This window comes from Periplaneta americana, chromosome 7, assembly GCF_040183065.1.
Source record: "Periplaneta americana isolate PAMFEO1 chromosome 7, P.americana_PAMFEO1_priV1, whole genome shotgun sequence".
NCBI lineage: Eukaryota > Metazoa > Arthropoda > Insecta > Blattodea > Blattidae > Periplaneta > Periplaneta americana.
This window is the reverse complement of record NC_091123.1, coordinates 28,765,298-28,786,415: the sequence shown is the minus strand read 5'-3', so window position 1 is coordinate 28,786,415 and position 21,118 is coordinate 28,765,298. Positions and strand designations below refer to the sequence as shown.

Genomic DNA, 21,118 nt, shown 5'->3' with positions numbered 1-21,118 from the left:
CAGAAAACTCAGGCGCAACGACGCTAATATGATCTTGTTGTTTATTCAACTGTCCAAAGAGAAGTCTGAACCTCACAAGTGATACCAACAAGGCACCACTTATGAGGCAACTAGACCAGAATATCATGGGGTAGAGTGGCCAGTCTCTTTTCCCTTCCATTGCACACATCCCGACTAGCTACAAATTACACTAGTCAGACTTCATATGCATACAAACAATATTGTTCTTCCTCTGACACATATCGTCAAGTGAGATGTACTGCCTGATAACAGATGTACTATACATATCAGTCAGAACCTCAATCAGAGGTAGTATGTTGATGATATTGTTGTATTTTAGAGAATTTGCAGTCGCCCATTCAGAAAGTGTAATTAAGACTACTTTTAGAATTAAATCACATTAAAGTATGTAATTTATAGAGACATTATACACACAAATATTACACACGTCATGACATCAAATATAAATATATCAATGTTTTCGTAATATGACTGTTCACCCTCATTCAATGGTCTGAAATCTGATTTTAATGCCAAACAACTTCACTGACATTTCAGGAACTTTGTAGTTACATTTTTACACTCCTCTAGCAGTACCGGTACTGAACTTTCCACTGAATCTATAAAATAATTAAAGACTGGAGATTGCTGGGTTTGCAGTGAAAGACCTGCCCTTGGGCAGAACACTATGAATCAATGAACTCATTCTTACTAATATTACAACTTTTTATCGGCAGAAAGCCGCATGTAATTTCTATATCACACATGACTAGTGAATGACTGCGAGCCTGTAGTTAATTAGGAATTGAGACACTGCGCGGCGCCACCAGTACGATTTTGAGACCCATGCACGGTGCCTATAGTCCAATATATTTAATCGACTGTCCTTAATAAAGTTTCGATATGTTTTTGTTTTTGAATATACCAAGTGTGTAAAAAGTTATGCTCAATTTTGAATGCAAGAAGTATTAGGCCTATTTATTTACTTATTTCTGAAACGAACCATAAGCATGACATACTAATTCTACCCGCACCCAATAACAGCATCATGAAATAACAATAATACTATTCCTTGTGTACGGCGTATGCTTGCATGAATATAAATCGGGCGGAACTTTATACACATCCGGTATATTGAATTGTGAAGCCATGGCGTAGCTCAGGCGATAACGCGTTTCTCTGCTGCTCCGGAACAGGGCGTAGGTTCAATTCATTTTTGGACTGATTATTACCTGGTTAGGTTTGTTCTGTAGTTTTCGTCCACTGTAAAACGAATGTCGGGTAATCAGCGTCGTTAAACAACCGACTTATTTTTTTTATTTATTTTCCTTTTTTAGCTTTATTAATTTTTAAGTCCTTTCTTTAATGTTGTCAGTTTCTTATCTTGTTTGTAGCTGTATTACTGTTATTATTTTGCTTGTTGTATTATTCTCATATTGTTTTTTCGTTAGGGGGCCTACTGTTGTAAAATTATGTGATAGGCCTATTGTCACCTTACCTATACCAATTCGCAGTTTTCTTACAAAAACTTCTCTCTTTATTTTTGTCACTTCTGTTTTCACTTTCTTCTTTTTTGTCAGCTTTGTTCTTTCTTTCTTTACTTTTCATTGTCGGCTCCTTGCTTTCTTTTTTCTTCGTCAACTTCTTTCTTTCTTTCTTTATTTTGTTCGCTACCTTCGCTACCTTCCTTATTTTTCTTTGCCAGCTATTTTCTTTTTTTCTTTGTAAGCTCCTTTCTTTCATTATTTACTTTTCTTTGTTACCTTCTTTCCTTATTTTTCCTTGCCATCTCCCTTCTTTCTTTCTTACTTTCTTTCCGCGTACCTTTTTCTTGGTCTTTTTCTTTATTTAGGCTTTATTTTCCGTTGTTAACGTCTTTCTTTAGGTATTTATTTTTCGTTGTTACCTTATTTATTTCTTTTTCTTTGTCATTTTCCTTATCTTTATTTGTCATCATCTTTATTTTTCGTTGTCAACTTCTTTATTTTTCTTTATCAGCTTCTTTCTTTTTCCTTTATTTTTCTTTGTCAACTTCTTTATTTATTTATTTTTTTAATTTGTCAGTTTATTTATTGATATATATATATATTCATTTATTTGTTTATTTATTTTTATTTATTTATTCGTGTATTTATTTTTCTTTGCCAGCTTCTTTCCTTCTTTTATCTTAACTTTCTGTCAACTTCTTTATTTCTTTGTTTATTTTTCTTTCTATGTCATCGTCTCTCTTTATTTAGTTTTTTTTGTCAGCTTCCTCCTTTTTTGTTTTCCTTTGCAGTGTCTTTCTTCCTTTTTGTTTGACAGCTTCTTTTTTATTTTTATTTGCTTTCTTTTTCTTTTTCTTTGTCAACAATTTTCTTTGTTTTCTTGTCAGTTATTTCATTTTTTTTTTCTCCGTTTAAAGACATTCTAACTTTTAAATAATCCGTCTCTACCAAAATGGCTATTTATAAGAAAAATAAGGCATTCAGACCCCGAACATACTGAATGAAAATTTTAAGAAGTGTAACAGGATGTGGAAAAATAGTTAAGGAAGGAGGAGAGTTATCAGAGATTACTTGAAAACACTTAACGTAAGCTATAAAATAAAAGAAAATTGAGATAACTGGATATTCCACGTGCAGAAAATGAAAATTTAATGACTACTGTATCTCGCATTTTCAAAACTATATAACTGAAATATCGCTAAAGGAGATACAGGACGACCAAAGAAACATTTAATGCCTCAAAGCTCGGTTGATTGCTCTACGGCAGTGTCCCGCTTGCTGTCGCGGCACTGTACGTGCACATCCTGTCAACAATAGCTGAGGGTCAGTTGTTCTCTCATCGACAGAGCGCAGCGCCCGCCGTGCGGCTGACAGATGGGTGTGTGTGTTTGTTAGCTCTGGATTTGGGGCCCTGCGACAAGTCATTCTGTCCTCATTAGTTGCACGCTGGATCATAAACACGCCTGTTAGATGCAGAATTATCGTGGCTCTCAGCATATCGTGGTCAAAATGTTAATTTACGGGATCTACTATGCATAAACAACTGACTGTTAATAGATTTGCCTCTGTGCTCAAAGCAGAATGTTCGCACCGGCTTCTGAAAGGAACAACATTATATAAACGCAATTATACTATGAAAATAATTTGCTGTGGCTCGAATAGTAGTTTTACAGACTGAAAATTCACAGGTTCGATTCCTTCCTCTTCCATAAGAACTAGTTACATGTCCCTTATCGTGGGATTAAAGAAAAGTTGGTAACTACAATCTGGCCCAAAATAAAGTATACAGTTTGATTATGTTGCATATTGGCGGTATTCTTAAGGGATTAGGTACAGCTTACAGTAGTAAAATTTTTGTAAATATTCAACATTTTTTTCCTACATTACTGTATCTTGTACAATAATGAAAATTGGCATGTGTAAAACACTGTCCTTCTGCTATATGAAAAAAATATTCTTACTATATATATATATATTTCAAAATTCAAAATGATGGTAGTTCACTGTGCAGTGATGAAACGTTTCCCTCATAACTCATAAACTTGTCAACTTTTTTATGTTCTCTCTCTTTTATTTTATTGCTGAAACTCATGTTTACAATATCATACTCTTTCAACTACATTCCTTAATAAATAATATTTATTTTTATTTTGTGTTAGAAGAAAATACTGATATTTGACCAGGTTTTTAAATGGATTTATTTTCTATCAGACAATCTATCAAAGGTAGAGAAGTGATCTTGCATCATATTGTAGATATTACATGCATTAATACACATAAAATATTTCATCACAGAATAATGGATAGTTTTTAAGTTATGTGGGAAACATTTCATCACTGCACAGTGAACTGAATTAAAAAAAATAAATAAATAAATAATTTTTTTAAATCGTAAATTTTTTTTTCATGTAGTAGAAGGACAGTGAATATTTCCAACATTTTACTACTGTAAGCTGTATGTAAGCCCTTAATTGTTACTTCAGTTGTTGCTGAAGAAAGCTGTGAAAGAAACATAATCAAAATGGTACTCAGAATCCAAGAAAAGAATTCCTCGTAAAGCGTTATTTCCGTTCATACGCAGTTGATCAAGGTAACGGAGTTAGTGTGAAAGCGGTATGTGAACTTTATGAAGAGGAGTTTTATGAAGATCCACCATCAAAGCGGGCAATAGGGTAGACTTAGCTAATTCCGTGATACAAAGGTTTTGGTGAAAAAATAAGGTTCAAATTAAAAAAAGAATGTTTTTAATGTAATTTACGTAGGCCTACTTTATTAAATTTCAGGTAGTTACGTATCAGTATTTCTACCTCAAATGAATTTACACACTAGTTACAAACAAACAATAGGCCTGCATACAAACAAAAAAATTTAGCACTCTAGAAGCACTGGTATAATTTCGTGATAATATAAGATCATTTGCGTGATAATGCTTAAATTCAAAATATTTAGGCATATTCAGTCTAATTTTAAATTGCTCAATCAGAGTCGTATTTACAACCCAAACAATTAATGTTCTTTCGGTATTTCGAAAGACCTTGGCATATTTCATGAAACACCTGACCATACATAATCCATCTTTCACCATGCTTGACGTCCTCGAAATTTCCCGAACAAGATCCGTATAAATCATTAGGCTAATCATTCGCCTTTTCTTTAATCACAGATCTTCTTTCTTTGGCTCCTGAAGATGTTGTTTCATTTACTTAAGAGGCTGAAAATGTCATTCTCATTATCTGCTGCTTTGGTCCCTTCTGGTTCTCGTCGAACTTGCCAAGAAAAAGACGAGCTTCTCTGCGCAGTTTTAATTTGTTTAAGACACGGTCAATTGTCTCTTTCATATCATTTATATTGAATTTCTTTCCATATTTGATTATCTGCCATTTGCACAATTGTCGACATAGGCCTACACAATAGTCTATATCAGAGATGCTATGAATACACACACAAATATTTTACGTTTCATGTATTTGATGTTTCTTCCACTAGAGAGTGTTGTTATAGCATATCAAAAATTTAAAAAGAAAAAAAAAATGACTTCAGGAAATGAGAAAAACGTTAAGAAAATAACCTCCCAAAATAAAGCTCTGTTACATAATCGGTGCATTGATGAGCATATATTTCTCACCAAGAAGTATAAATGTCAAAAACAATTTGGACCACAAAACACAGCAAAAAACTTTTTTTTTTTTAACAAAGGAAATCGCATGATATATTCACGCACAAATACAAAGCTATAGATCTCACAACTTTTCAAGTAATTTTACTGCAAACTCAGCTTTCTCCAATCTTTCTTATTTTCTGCATTCTTCTTTGTTTCCTCATATGATCAATATATGAGGCTCTCAAATGCAAATCTCGCCTTATCCAGGTAAAGTGATTTCTCAGAAAACAGGAAAAACGGTTATGGATATGGACAGTTTTGCATTTGATAGTAGTTTTTTGAGCTCTATGGAAGAGGAATTAGACAAGATTTGCACAACCCAACTATATCAGTAGATAGAGAGTTGCAAGAAGTACAACATTCCATATGCAACTCATTTTTTTTTTTTAATTTTGGATAAGGCGAGTTTTTACACTTGATAGCCTCATATCTTAATGTCGTCTATCATCTGATATCTTCTTCTGCCCCGAACTCTTCTCCCGTTCACCATTCCTTTCAGTACATCCTTCAGTAGGCAGTTTCTCCTCAGCCAGTGACCCAACCAAATCCTTTTCCTCTTTCTGATCAGTTTCAGCATCATTCTTTCTTCGCCCACTCTTTTCAACACAGCTTTATTTCTAATTTTGTCTGTCCACTTCACACGCACCATCCTTCTCCATATCCACATTTCTATTCGCTTCTCTTCACTTCATCGTAATGTCCACAAAAAAGAAGTTTCTACAGTTAAATGTTAAATTATTATTTATTTTTTGATGGTAAATTAACTTCTACTTTATTTTAAATTTTAGGATGAGAATATTAGCCTGAAGACGTATATCATCATCCTAAGCTTTTTAGTAATAGAATACACTGCTTAAGAGCGGACTTCTTACTTTCCCTATAGTTGTCCGTTCTAGAAAAGTTTTACTATATGTGGGTTCGAAGGAGGACACCAAAGACGAAAACTCGGTTGCAGTGCAGAAAGAGAAGCTACTTTCCTTCTGGAGTAGGAATTTGTTCCTAGGTCGTTACTCAAGGTTCCGGATAGTGTTGACTCTTTGACTTAATTAACTCAAGTAATTTAGCTACAGGAGACGATGGGACGCGAGGGGAGGTCAGGAGACCAAGACGGCAGAGTTCGGTCCGTCGTCTATTGCGAGGAAGGGTTGTTTGGGTTAAAGTGGAGGAGGAAGGGGTTGGTATTTGCTTGGAGGGAAGGCGACGTGGGAGAAGGGAAGATGCGGCTCTGACTTTTAACATCGATCGGGTTTGTTAAGTTTCACACTAGTTGTTCTGTATGGATTGACTAACAGTAATGTTCACAATTCCGTCCGACCTTATTGCTGTGCAATACCATCACCATGGCAACAGTAACCATGATTTCGCAAGATAGCTGTTCCAGTCATGATTCCTGAAAGACGAAACACTCTTGTTTAATTCGATTATAAGAGCAGTGTTCCCAACATGTGGAAAATTTCTCATAGCGAGGGGAAAAATCAGTTTATAATTTTAAGCTGTTGGAAAAAGGGAAACACGTTTCGAAAGTTCACAAATCGTTAAATAAAATAAGAGGTGTGTCGTGAAAAACAAGTCATATATGAGCCTTATTGTCAGCATCTTGGAGCACAATACCACATCACACATTGGACAGTTTTTGGGCTCATGTTCGGTGCCCGTGGCACGATCCCACGTGAAACTTTAAATCAACTTAAACAATTTAAAATTTCTTATGCAACGATTGATGCCATAGGATCTCACGTGTTAAAATCATCCTTAGCTATAATTAGTAATCATTTGTACCCAAGAAACTTTTATTGTAAATAATTTCCTATGTATTCGTATCATTTATCTTAATGCTTTTTTTTTTCTTTCAAATTATCACACAATTATTTTTAATGATTATTCTTTATGAATTGATTTGTAGGCCGATCTATCGAACCCTTATTTAGGGATGCTTTTGTTAATATAAATTTATTATGCTACTGATGTTATATTCTATTTTTTTTTTTTGACGTTAATACATATAAGTTCGTCCAGTAGGCCTACTAGGAGATCATATGAGAAAGCCGACAGGTAAATTTTCAGGGCAGTTTTGTCGTGTCTATGATTTCTAAATTACACGATATATTCCAATGAAGTAGATAAATGTCGATAGTTAGACGAAAGTTCAATGTATCCAACGTGACCTTGAGTTGGAACGGGTGACGTCACCTAGCGATACGCGGGTGGGGCAATTAAGGCACGAATTGGCGGGTCGCTCGGCAGCCGAGGCAGTGTAACTCGAGAGTGAGAAGCGATAGAACGTTCGCAGTGTTATCAAACGATTCGTAAAGAACCAGGCTACAATCTAATTTTAGCAACAATAAATTATGCGTCGATAATTTAAATTGGAAAAATTTGCGAATGAAATTGAGTGAAGAGGTAAAACTAACAATGTCGAGGCATATGCAGCGCAAATCGGAGAGGGCGTATAAGCAAACGGTATCAAACGATAGAACACGATGTTTACTATAGCAACCGATATATTTACTCCTAGTGCATACAAGATGGCTATCGTGCTATCAAAAGGGAGTGCGTTATATGGCAGTATTTTTTTTTAATAGCCTCCCTATGGATATGAAAAATCAAACTCAAAACATACGATTATTTAGGGCCAAATTAAAGAAGTACCTAATTTCTCACACCTTCTATTGTGGAGGTGAATTTATGACATTCAACAATACTTCATGAATATTTCTGTCTTGTATTAAATATCGATAATAACCTCTTGTGTTGTACTAGTATATTGTAAACCTCTTCTGTATATACTTCAACTAGACTGTGGCTATGAATTAAGATTTTGTAGTAGTATTAAGATTTTTTTACATGTTCCATATTCTAGCTGTGACATGATGTACGAATACCATGGAATGTAAATAAATACAATACAATACAATAATCATAAATTAGCAGCTTTTTCTTTAGATTTGTATTGATTCTGAAACTTATTTTATTTTATTAACATCTGTCATGACTAGTATCACATTTAGTTAATATCTTATGGAATATGTACCAGTATGCAATTTAATGATGAAACTTCAAAAAGACGAAAATACACGATTAAAATGAAAAAAAAAAAAATATATATATATATACTGTATATTAAAATTATATAATTAATTATAATTTGCTATTTATCCAACGCCTTAGATACCATTCTTCACTAATCATGGCCTCCTAAATCATAACCTATCTAGTACACGTATCGATTCTAAAATCCATGCCATAATACGTGATTATATGAGGACTTACTTTTAACATGTTTTCTTTTATAAAACATAATTTTTCGTTATTGTAATGGATAAAATTACGGATGGTACTTGTGAGCGTGATCTTTATTGCGCTCGTGTAATTTAAGCACGAGGCGTCAGCCTCGTGCTTAAATCTTTCCACTCGCGCGATAAAGATGCACTTACCTCACAAGTACCATAAATAACTATTAATAGCCTCCCTATGGATATGAAAAATCAAACTCAAAACATACGATTATTTAGGGTCAAATTAAAGAAGTACCTAATTTCTCACGCCTTCTATTCTGTAGATGAATTCATGACATTCAACAACGCTTCATGAATATTTCTGTCTTGTATTAAGTATTGATACTAAATCCTTGTGTTGTACTAGTAGACTATATTGTAAAACTCTTCTGTATATATTTCAACTAGTCCACACCTGTGGAGTAACGGACAGCGTGTGGCCCGGGTTCGAATCCCGATCGGGGCAAGTTGCCTGGTTGAGGTTTTTCCGGGGTTTTCCCTCAACCCAATACGAGCAAATGCTGGGTAACTTTCAGTACTGGACCCCGGACTCATTTCACCGGCAATATCACCTTCATTTCATTCAGACGCTAAATAACTTAGATGTTGATACAGCGTCGTAAAATAACCCAATAAAATAAAAATAAAACATTTCAACTAGACTATGACTATAATAATTAAAACTTCGTAGTACTATTGAGATATTTTTGACATGTTCCATAATTGTGAAGTGATGTACGAATACCATGGAATGTAAATATAGTACATTATGCAACGAGCCTATAATGGTAGTAATTAAGACGCGAGTATGTATGTTTATGAAACGAGCGCAAGCGAGTTTCATAATTTTTATACGAACGTCTTAATTACCATTATAGGCAAGTATCATACCACTTTTTATGCTCGACCATATTTCTAACTTGAAATTATTCAGAAGTATTCATGTTATGGTTATGTAAGTGAGGAGTGGAACTGACCTGAATTGTGAGATGTGCGCAGATTCGAAAGTATTGATTTTTTCCGAGGCACAAATGTCATTGACCTTGATATAATCTAGAGAATAACATGAACATTAGGCTTGATATAAGCTGGAAAATGATTTAGAATTGAAAAACGAGATGACAAATTGAATTTATTTGAATATTATTTACAATTAACGCTAATTATTATAGTAACAGAACATAACCTTCTGCGACAGTATTGGATTTCCAGCCTCCGTGACTTTTCGCTAATTGTCTTTCGATTGCATATCCGAGAATAATCGATACTTGCGGTTTTATAATGGTACAATCAGTACAAAGGTGATTTCTCATTGGCTGAACAACTGAATTATAATGAATAGTTGTATTTTAATGAGGTGCATAAAGGGCTACTACCAGGTGTAGTCTATAATTACTACATTTCGGCATGGCCGAGCATAAAATACAATACAATACAATGTCCGGTAAGCAGTTTACGGAACACCCTATGCGGGACTGCAGGAAGGAGCTAAATTCAAGTAAACGGGAGCATATAAAGCTGCTCTTGGTAGGTCTACATCCTCGTCGGACTCACTTCTCTTCGCACATGACCTTACCTTGCTCATACAACTTAACCTCACCCCCTCCCCTTGTTGGTCATACGATCTCTGTTTTGGTCGAACACCCTCCCTTTCACTTGAGAGTACAAGGGTAGTAAGCGTTGCTACCCCACAATCTGACACCTGGGAGTTGGAGGGGCCATCATCAAAGATGTGCTCGCATGCACCCCCGTTCCCATAGTCCCTAAAGAACCACAACACGGCAGTCGTGGCTGGAGATCTTTCCAAAAACCATTTTGCGGAGCCCACATGGGACGCAGGGAGTAAACTCCCGTTACAGGCATCGCGCAGCTGAGGGAGGCCTCGTAAAACAAAGTAGGCTACTGCAATGCGGCTATCCTCAGCTAATTTATTAAAAGACAGCCACGCGCGATATTGCCACACTACACAAGATTCCTCTCTAATTACAATGATTTTATCTATTTTCTCACCTGTGTACTATGTTCGAGACTCCTCAGTCGAAATTGAAATTTTAATATTATTTGAAGTCGACTGAATATTAAATGTCTCTTTAATGATACAGAAGACTACCTCTTAAATTTATTTCGCGTTTTCCTTCTTTGTTAATTTGAATAATATGTACAGGGACATCATTTTATTTTTACTTCAATTTTTATTGTACCTGAGTTTTTGAATGTACTTCACTCCCACCCCTTCTAAGTAAACTTCCAACCGTTCACGACACAGAGCCGAGGGCGCGTAAGCAGTACTGAGTTACTGAGTATGTACGTTCCAGAAATGTGTTCGCGTTTTCCAGTAACGAAAGAACTTTCAATATTGGATTATATTTTCGCACAGATACTGTCGTCCGTTTGTCTACGTCGCATCCCGGTTTCCCCCACCTGCTTCTGTTCGCCCCTCTGTAAAGTCTAGTAGCTGGGCTATCTTAGCTCTTTTCTGAAAACATTAATTTCTGTTAGGAATTGGACGTCTACGTAATATTATACAAGTGTTTAAAATAACTTAAATAAAAGGGCCTCGTTAAGTAATTAACTGTCACGTGATCCCCCCTTTCTACGACCCTGCGACAAAACCACTTGAACAGACAATAGATAGCATTTCTGAGTAATTTTATCTTTTCGGATCGGGCAGAAGTGAAGATTGAATTTACAGTACGTAAGGTACTCTTCTATAGAGTAGGTACAGAATTATTTCAACATGAGTTACTCGTACGAAGGACGAAACTGGTAATTGGAATTAGATACAATAGTCTATAGTGTGGTAATATGCACAAAAGAACTGAAGCCTGTATCGAAATGAACGGCCAGCATTTTCAAAAACGTGTTTAAATATCTATAATTATTATGATTATTTTTCAATTTAACTTCATTCTCTATATTGTACGCCAATGTGCTGTAACAGTACAATATACATTGCATAATGAATACGTCTGAATGGATAGCTCAATTCGTGAGTAAAAACACTAAGTGTTAATACAGTATTGTATTTTGATTAAAAAAAACCTAATGAAAATTATCAAACTCAAAATTGCGATATTTCCTAGTTTACATAAATGGATGAACTACTTTTCTTCCCTCCTATACCTAGGAAAATGATTTGTTTGTATTTTACGCCAATATCATCGAACTCCAGTCGTGGAAGGGGTAGCAAACGGTGTTTCCTGTTTCAATCGTTAATAGAAAGGTATAGCCAGATTAATATTAAAAATGTTAGTAAAAATAAAATGATGTCTCTGTATTAGACTAACGTTTCTCAAACTATGGTCCGCGAACCACCTGTGGTCCTCGAGTTCTGCCCTTGTGGTCCTTCAAGAGAGACAGAAGAAAAAATAAAATTCCAACGAATTGCGTATCACACTGTAGCTGAAAATCTCAAGAGTTTGGAAATGACATATGGCAATCGCCTTTCATTTTTTCTCCCAGTACTAATATTTTATGAAATTTCTTATCCTACCCGTCTACCCACCTGCCACTCAGGGACGTCGCTGGGGGGGGGTGCAAAAGGGTGCGTAAGCACCCCATAAAAATCGGAGTACCCCTTTCCGCACCCCAAAGGGCATAAATACTAGGCATAAATTATTTTGAAGAACAAAAACAAACAAACAATTTCTTGGATGTGTATCGTAATGAATGTGATGAGCAATAATAATAATAATAATAATAATAATAATAATAATAATAATAATAATAACAATAATAATAATAATAGGGTAAACTAGGGTCTGTTGGACAGTCGGGCATGTTGGACACTCCGTACTTCAACGTGTTACCACGCCACTTGTGGGCACCACATTCTGCTAGAAGTCAATGACGGGGACACTCGTGCCTACTTCCGTCATTGACATCTAGCAGAATGTGGTGCCCACAAGTGGCGTGGTAACACGTTAAAGTACAGAGTGTCCAACATGCCCGACTGTCCAACAGACCCTAGTTTACCCTATAGACTTATAGCTAGATAGACCTACTATATCGATGCTATTGAACAGCAACCTGGCATGTCAAAAATATAAATGATATATGATTTCATTTGATTCCTATCAAGGATATTTTCACGAATCTTCTGTAAACATATCTTAGGTCAAGGTAGCCTATAGATAAAAAAAAACTTCTTAAGAGGAGATTTAAATATAATATTATATGAGACATTTGTTCGTTTTCGAGATATTAATTTTTTTTTCGCTCTCTTGTGAAATTGAATTTTTTGACATACGTTTGATATTCAACACAGTAGATATCCTTTCTGTAATTATTTTATATGTCTGTCCAATTATTCATCTACAGAGCTTCTATCAGTCTCTTCTATCATTCGTTCTCTATATCATCCGCCTCTTCTTCCATCCATCTTGCATTATCATCCAGCTCTTCTTCCATCCATCTTTTTTACCTTCGCTTCCGCTATCATCCATTTTCTTTATCATCCGGCTCATCTTCCATCCATCTTCTTCTCTCAACTGGTTCTTCTCCTATCATCCATATATCTTTTTATATCGTCCAGGATTTTAATAATACATCTATCTTCTTCTATTGCTCAATTCTTCTTCCATTATACATCTCTTCTATCTGTTGATCTTTATCATCCATCTCTTCCTACATCGCTGTCGTATTCTCTATCATCAGCTATTCTTCTATTATCCAGCTCTTCTTTCATCCACCTAGGCTATATCATTCTATCATCCAGCTCTTCTTCCATCATTCATTTTTTCTTCTATCCTTCTTATCTATCATCGATCTTCTATATCATCTAACTCTTCTTCAATAATTAATATTTTTTTCCATTCGTCTTCTCTGTCATCCGTCTTCTATATCATTCAACCCTTCTTCCATCATCCATCTAGCTTCTTTTATTATCGAGATCTTCTTCCATCATTTATCTTTTCTTCCATTCGTCTTCTCTATCATCCATCTTCTATATCATCCAACTCTTCTTCCATCATTCATCTTTCACCGCGTTACCTCGATGTGAAATCATTTCCTGACATTACTATATTTAATTACTTACCCTCTGGCATATCACATACATTTATGTGTACTTTCATAATGAGCTAATTGTCCTGTAATGGTCTTCTGTAAGTTGAAATCGTTTACTGAACCAGTACCAAGTTTTTACACGTCTTTCACGAGAGAGAGAAATAGAGGCAGAAAATTTTGAAGACTACAAAAGGAATATAATCTAAGTTGACACTTCATAGCTCCCTCCACGAGAGGAGACATGCTTTCTCAATTGAGAGACACGCAGGTAGGGAAGAAGGCTGTCCTGGCAAATCCCTCAATGGAGGAAACCTTAACCTCACTTGACATCGAAATCCTGACATCCTGTTCCATCTTGTCCATACACACAGGAAGACTACAAATTCTTTTTGTTGGCGTGGAGAATCGTTGTGAAAGAAGCTTATTCTGCTCCGACGGCACGGCTATTTAAGGCTAATCGCTTCTTTTGAGCAAAATAAAACGTTTTATACAAGCTGTAGTCGCTACTTGGGGATTAAGGCTATTATGGTTTTACGATATCCACGTGCAGACAACCTCCTGACCGTGAAAATGTTTATCTTATGTTTTAAATTGGAGTAGAAAGGAGTGAGAGCCAACCGTAGCTAAATCAATCGACGGTTTTTCCCGCTAGAAACACCTTAGTTCAATCCCCGAAGAATTTTGAGAGTTCATAAATTTCACGAGCTGAATTCGTTAACCCGTTCCTTTTCCCTTGGATTACATCTAAATGCCATAATGAGGAGCAAAATGTATAGGAATTTAATGTAATTATTTATTTAATCTGACAGGATTAAGGCCATAGGGCTTCTCTTCCATCCTTTCAGATAGCTCATACAAATACAAACAGTGACAAAAATAATACAAATTAAATTATTAAAGCCCTATACAGGATCAAAGAACACTCTATAGAGCACGTATTAAGCTAATACAAGTAAAAACAGATGGTTGGAATTGTATTGTATTGTATTTATTAACATTCCATGGTATTCATACATTGCTTCACAGCTACAATATGGAACAAGTAAAAAAACTTAATACTATTATAAAGTCTTAATTTATAGTCACAGTCTAGATGAAATATATACAGACGAGGTTTACAATATAGTCTTCTAGCACAACACAAAGTTTTAGTATCAATTTCATGAAGTGTTATTGAATGTCATGAATTCACCTACAGAATAGAAGGCGTAAGAAATTAGGTACTTCTTTAATTTGGCCCTAAATAATTTTATGTTTTGAGTTTCATTTTTATATCGATAGGGAGGCTATTGAAATTTTTTACTGCCATATAACGCACTCCTTTTTGATAGCACGATAGACTTGCTGATGGAGTATGAAAGTAATTTTTTTAACGTGTAGGCCTATTTATACTATGAACTGTTGCATTAGTTACAAAGTTTTCACGATTACAAACGAGGAAGATTATAAATGAAAAAATATACTGACAAGGCATGGGCATTATTTGTAGTTCTTTGAAAATAGTCCTACACGATTCCCTAGATTTGGCACTTACTATTATTGTAATTACTCTTTTTTTGTAATAGGAATATACTGTTACTATCTGTGGAATTTCCCCAGAATATTATTCTAAAACTCATTACCGAGTGGAAGTATGCAAAGTGTATTGTTTTTAATAATAGTGTTTTTAATAACAGTGATAGCAATGATAATAGAGATAATAATAATAATAATAATAATAATAATAATAATAGTAGTAGTAGTAGTATTGTTCATAGGATGAAAAAAAGGAAAAAGTGATTTTTTAATTTTATGAAGTATGTGCTGCAAATATGGCCAATACAGATAATATGGTCACATTACTGTTCTATAGCTAATTGATATGATAACCAAAAGTTAGTGCTAATATATCGAACCACGTGTTAAGAAGTAGGCCTGTACAAAATTAGTGATATTAGCGGATAATAGCAAAACTGCTTCCACAGGCCTGCTTTATTAGATCTGTGGCAACCGATTAAGACTGTGTTATAATTGTTGGTAAGTTTGTCTTGTATTTCCTTTCAAACAACTGGTAATTATAATTTCTATATAACATTTTATAACTTATTCAATGTTCGTTACAGAAATCCAATGCTTATTTAAAATGCATTCATATTGAACTGAAAAATAGCTGATTTTCCAAGAGGTGCTGGATGCAGGTAATATGGCCACATGGATATGCGACTATGTGCTATTTGTGGTGTGTACGTACATGCATGAGGAATGTCTTGGACTCACAATGATGTTATGTAGAGAAACCCCACATATTCCCATCAACATTCATTTTAGTGTTAAGAAATAGTAATATGCGTTACAAGAGCGGTATGTTGAAGTTTTCATGTTCGAGGAAAAGTTTGAAAAAGCGAAACGTAGTTGAGAGGAATTTCTAATTAGTCGCAATGAAATCTCCATCTTGGTTTCTGTTCAATGACGGCAAATTTGAAAAACAAAAATATCTATCTTCAACACTGTTGCTTTAAAATGTTTTCTGTGTTTACTATACTCCAGCAGGCCGTGATATACGTCTGTCTTTTTTCCCCCCAGTCTATAAATGCGAACTTAAAACAAACGGTAAGGTTATGTAATGATTTAGAGTTTACTTAATTTTTTCAATATTTAAAAACAATAATTAACAGTACAATTTAGGTGAAATTGCAGTGGTAAGTTTCCAATTTATAATTATTACTATATTGAACGTCTCTAAAACTAATATGTTAAAAGCCTAAAGCAGTAAAATCAATATGTCACTTAAGCGGTAAGAAGAAGGAAATTGTTATGTGTTTTAGGTTGGGAATACTGATTGTGGAATTTTAGACTTTCCGCGGATTGGTTTTGTGCGGAAACCAAGCAAATACGCACGATCTCGCACAAAAATAATATATGAGCACAAATCTAAGACCTGAGATGTTTTTTGTATCTCCTGAAAAGTTTAGTTTTCTAGACATGTGGGGTTTCTCAATATTCCGGTTCATTTATGGGGGACCTTCACATTTCAGCTTTTCGATCCACTATCACTGTAATATATACCTCCCTTTTATGTTAATAGCTGGCCCTAATATTGGGGAGTCTAACACAGATTTCAGAATCGATGTACGCTGAACCAATCAAGGTGCCCACTGGAATGCGAATGACGGTTTTTTTACTCAATATCCTTGCTTTAATACCTGAGGCATAACGAATAGAAAGAAGAAGTGTGCGCACTCCTATCTGTTCAGCATTGTCGACGGTGACCAAGAGAATTAGTGGCGCTGCGATCGGTATTGCTCAGTTGGAAGCGAATATCCATAAAAGAAGCAGTAGAGTGTTCGTTCATTTCGTTTGCTTTTTTAGTGTAATTAAGTGCGTTAAATACTTTAAGTGTCAATACACTAATCTGCAATTATTCGTACACGAGTGACAAGTGAGTAGCTCTCACGATTTATTTATTAAAGGACGAGATTATTATGTTTTTGTCGTGTTATATTTGAAGCAATGCCTTCGTGTTTTGTTCCGGGTTGTAGGGCGTGCGTGTTTCATTTGCTTATGCAAACAGAACAGACAATAAAAGAAAAATTGAGCGATGGAATGTGGGGCGACATATTTCACGAGTGCATAGACAGTATTACCTCAATTGTAATTCAGCCACCGGGAACAGGATGCTGCTTGGATCATGCCATGGATATCATACCGAAACTAATTTTTCACTATATGAAATGTCGGTTCTTCTTCCGGAAGAAACAAATCCGACGAGAACTCCAAGCTCCGAGAACCGCCAAATCATCTCGTAAATTCTCCAAAGTGTCGGACAAGTAACTGTTGGTGAGTACATATTGCATGCCTACAAGCAGCCCTAAGTTAAGTTTTACATATTAAACTATTATTTGTTTTACAGTGTGATGTCTATGAATGTGTTTTTCTTTCAAATAGTCTTAATGTTGTAAGTACAATGCCAGTTACGTACGTATATTGAGCGAAAGGTAAACAGTGCAACTTACGTTAAATGTATTTACGTACTTACACACGGAACAGACTGAGCGAACTCTGCACTAGCGCCGCGTGGTATCGGCCGTTTGAATTAACAGAGTGCGACCACTACTTCTTTCTATTCGTTATGCCTGAGGCATAATCGCCACTGGCACAGTCTTATTGGAACTTGACTTCTGTGTCACTTCTGATGGTGGGAATATTGAAAGTGATGATTTTAACGCAGCAGTGTGGACCTGAGGAACTCTGGCTTCGCAGCACACGCAGCCAGAACCGCTGTTATCCTAACAGAATAGAGCCCATCGGTCATTGAATGGCTCGAGTCTCAAAATGGTTTCAGCGGTAGGCGTCGACTATTTAGGACCTATAGAGGAGGCCATGGTTTACGCCTGCTTTATGGAACATCCCAGTAAACAGAATGCAAAGCGGGTTGCTAGGTAACAATGTACACAGGAACACTGTTAGCACGGCTGGCTGGCGCAGCAATGCCCCGATAATACACATTGCATCTGCGAAGTTGGGCGTAAAATTGAATTATTATCCAATACGTAGACTAGTTGACAAGGGGATTTAACACGGGTTTAATTAACAAGGACATCAGGCAACCGGGTTCGTAATTAGTCAGAGCCCGGGCTAATGTGCTGGATGCTGCTGGTACAGCCCCCCCCCCCCATCTATCCGTCTGCCTGTTGGAATCTCGGTCCATGCGCCATCAGCCACCTCCCTGCCTAAGCTTTGGCTTCGCTACAAAATTGCCTTCGAGTTTTGTAGTTCAAGATTTTGAGACTCCCAGCGCCCCGCTTGTACCACATGACACAGTCCATAGTTCTGGGTTTGTGCACCATACTCTCTGCATCCCAATCGCTGTTGTTGAATATTTATTCATTCATAGTTTTCTGCCCAAAGGGAGGTATTTCACTGCAAGCCCAGCATTCTCCAATCTTCCCTATTTTCTGCCTTCCTCTTAGTCTCCGCATAAGATCCATGTACAGTGAAACCTCTCATTTACGGACATCGAAGGGACGTAAAAATCTGTCCGCATCTGGGAGGTGTCCTTTATTGGAAGGGAGGCTCCCCAATCTAACAGTAAATTTATAATATGCGTTATGTATCCCTTCACACTTTAAATGAAATGTATTACTGTAAAAAAGGTAAAAGGTAAAGGTACCCCCGTATAATGCCATGAAGGCACTTGGGGGACATGGAGGTAGAGCCCCATGCTTTCCATGACCTCGGCACTAGAATGAGATGGTGCTGTCGGCACCACGCTCTGACCGCCTTTTACCCCCGGGAAAGACCCGGTACTCAATTTTATAGGAGGCTGAGTGAACCTCGGGACCGTTCTGAAAGTTTGGCAACTAGAAAAAATCCTGTCACCACCTGGGATCGAACCCCGGACCTTCCACGTACATAGTTTAATTCTAAATGCAGTATACTACAGCAAAATTCTTTGCAACTTTGAACTACAGCAGATAAGACCGAAAAAGGAAAATACAGTACTGTGCCATGCAGTTTTATTCTAGGTCTACAGTTATTCAATACTGTAAATTTACAGTTTTCAACTTAACCCTTATGTTCAGGTGCCATATCTCTCGAAACAGAACAACTGATTGAGGTGAAGAGAATAATCCTACTAACCCTATCATGTGTCAAATACAATTTCACGATCGCGAAAACCTTGGACCCATCAGACAGGTTAAATTTTATGACTGTTTATCCACCCGCTTCCAGCTAACGAGAGGTAGCCTGCTGGGCTAGTGGTAGAGTACGAGACTCTTACTGTCTTCTTTCATGTTAAGGAATTTCTGTACAGTTCTCAAAACTAAATTTTCTATTTTTGTAACAAGTTTCGTCCGCAGTCAGGAGGTAAAGCAAGCTTTAGGACTGTGAAACAGCTGTCCGTGTCCTTGTCTCAGAGTGTCCGTAAATGAGAGTTAAATTTATCATTATTTCTATATTATTTTAGTTGGGACATAAAAATCTGTCCGTATATGAGGAGTGTCCGTATCTTGGAGGTGTCCGTAAGGAGAGGTTTTACTGTATCTTAATGTCGTCTATCATCTCGTCACCTGAATGCAAGAACTATAGTGCCATCGCTCTAATTTCCGGCAGCCAATCGCGTTGCAGGTCGGCTACATTTAAACGTGTGCGTCTTGTGATTTGCTTATTCATTTCTTAAGGCTCGATAAATACTTAATATAATCGCCCGCCATTTTAGCTCTTTAGTTGGCGTTCGCAGAAAGCACACGAAGACGTTATTTGCCGCTCATTTATTTGCTGAATTACATTGCGTTTGATTTATTATCATAGGAGTTACGACATGATAAAGTTTAACGGTGTTGCAAATAGATTCCTCGTATGGTAGCTCGGCAACGTAAGAACAAAAATGTCGAATGATACTACCTACCTAGACTTTATAGAGCCTTCACTTTCAATGACGTAAGCAAAGAGGAGGAGTCACACCGGAAATAACAGCGTCGGGACTATAGTACCGGTAACTCAATTTTTCCTATTTTGACATATTGCCTATTTACCTATTTATTGGACTAAGGAATATGTCTTGTTTTCTTTTACCTATTTCTTACATTGGAAAATAGATGTCGCTGATATCGTTCGACCAGTTACCTAATTCTTGCATTAAATCTGTGCGATTTCTGCTATGCTATGACAGAGATAACTAAAAGAAGCGAATTTCGAGTTACCTAGTTCTTGCATTCAGGTGACGATTATTCTAATATCTTCTTCTACCCCGAACGTTTCTCCCTTTCACCATTCCTTCCAGGGCATCCTTCTGTAGGCAATTTCATTTCAGCCAGTGACCCAACCAATTCTCTTTTCTCTTCTGATCAGTTTAAGCATTATTCTTTTTTCACCCACTCTTCCTAGCACAGCTGTTGAATATTTAAATTCATAAGTTATATACATAGTTATTTTGTAATTACATGGAGCATAAAAATAAAGTATTAGAGGAAGTATTACAAATATGGAATACCATTTTCTTTTTTTTTTTTTCGTTTTGGAATCTACATGTATTGAATAATGAACTTAAAGTATGGTCCTGTTTATTGCTGAATGTCCTGTGAACGGTACACCGGACTTAGAAGTTCGTAAAATGTTATAAAATCTTTGAAAAAAAAAAATTTCTCAAAATCTAACATAAAAATGAAGGTACGAATATGGTATAGGCTACTATTAAGAAGTTACAAGATTAACAAAATTGCAAAGTCGAAATCGTCTCTACTAAGAAAAGCACAGAACAAGCATTCAGCGTCTTCATAGAAGGTGTTTTCCCAAGCGTAATACTGAATTCTGATGTATCGTCTCTCACGTCTTTACTCGAACTTGTTTTATGACTTCTTGCATTTCCTTTTCATTCCACTGTTTTGTAAGTTTGTTAGAAGATGAGGTTTTCCTTCCTCCTAGAGGTGCCAACGCTGGCTACGGACTGGAAGATCCGGGATTCGATCCCAGGTGGTGACAGGATTTTTTCTCGTTGCCAAACTTTCAGACCGGCCCCGAGGTTCACTCAGCCTCCTATAAAATTGAGCACCGGGTCTTTCCCGAGGGTAAAAGGCGGTCAGAGCGTGGAGCCGACCACACCACCTCATTCTAATGCCGAGGTCATGGAAAGCATGGGGCTCTACCTCCATGCCACCCAAGTGCCTTCATGGCATGTTACGGGGATACCTTTACCTTTTTACAGGTGC

At 36.4% G+C, this 21,118-nt stretch overlaps 1 protein-coding gene across 1 annotated transcript in view; it reads right to left on the bottom strand.

The window, feature by feature from the left end:
* LOC138702660 (uncharacterized) overlaps window positions 1-21,118 on the bottom strand; it is a 552,147-nt gene that overhangs the window by 436,878 nt on the left and 94,151 nt on the right. Inside the window, exon 4 of the mRNA XM_069829987.1 lies at window positions 9,978-10,186. Coding sequence (XP_069686088.1) covers window positions 9,978-10,186 — 209 coding nt within the window. The remainder of the gene's footprint in view (window positions 1-9,977; window positions 10,187-21,118) is intronic.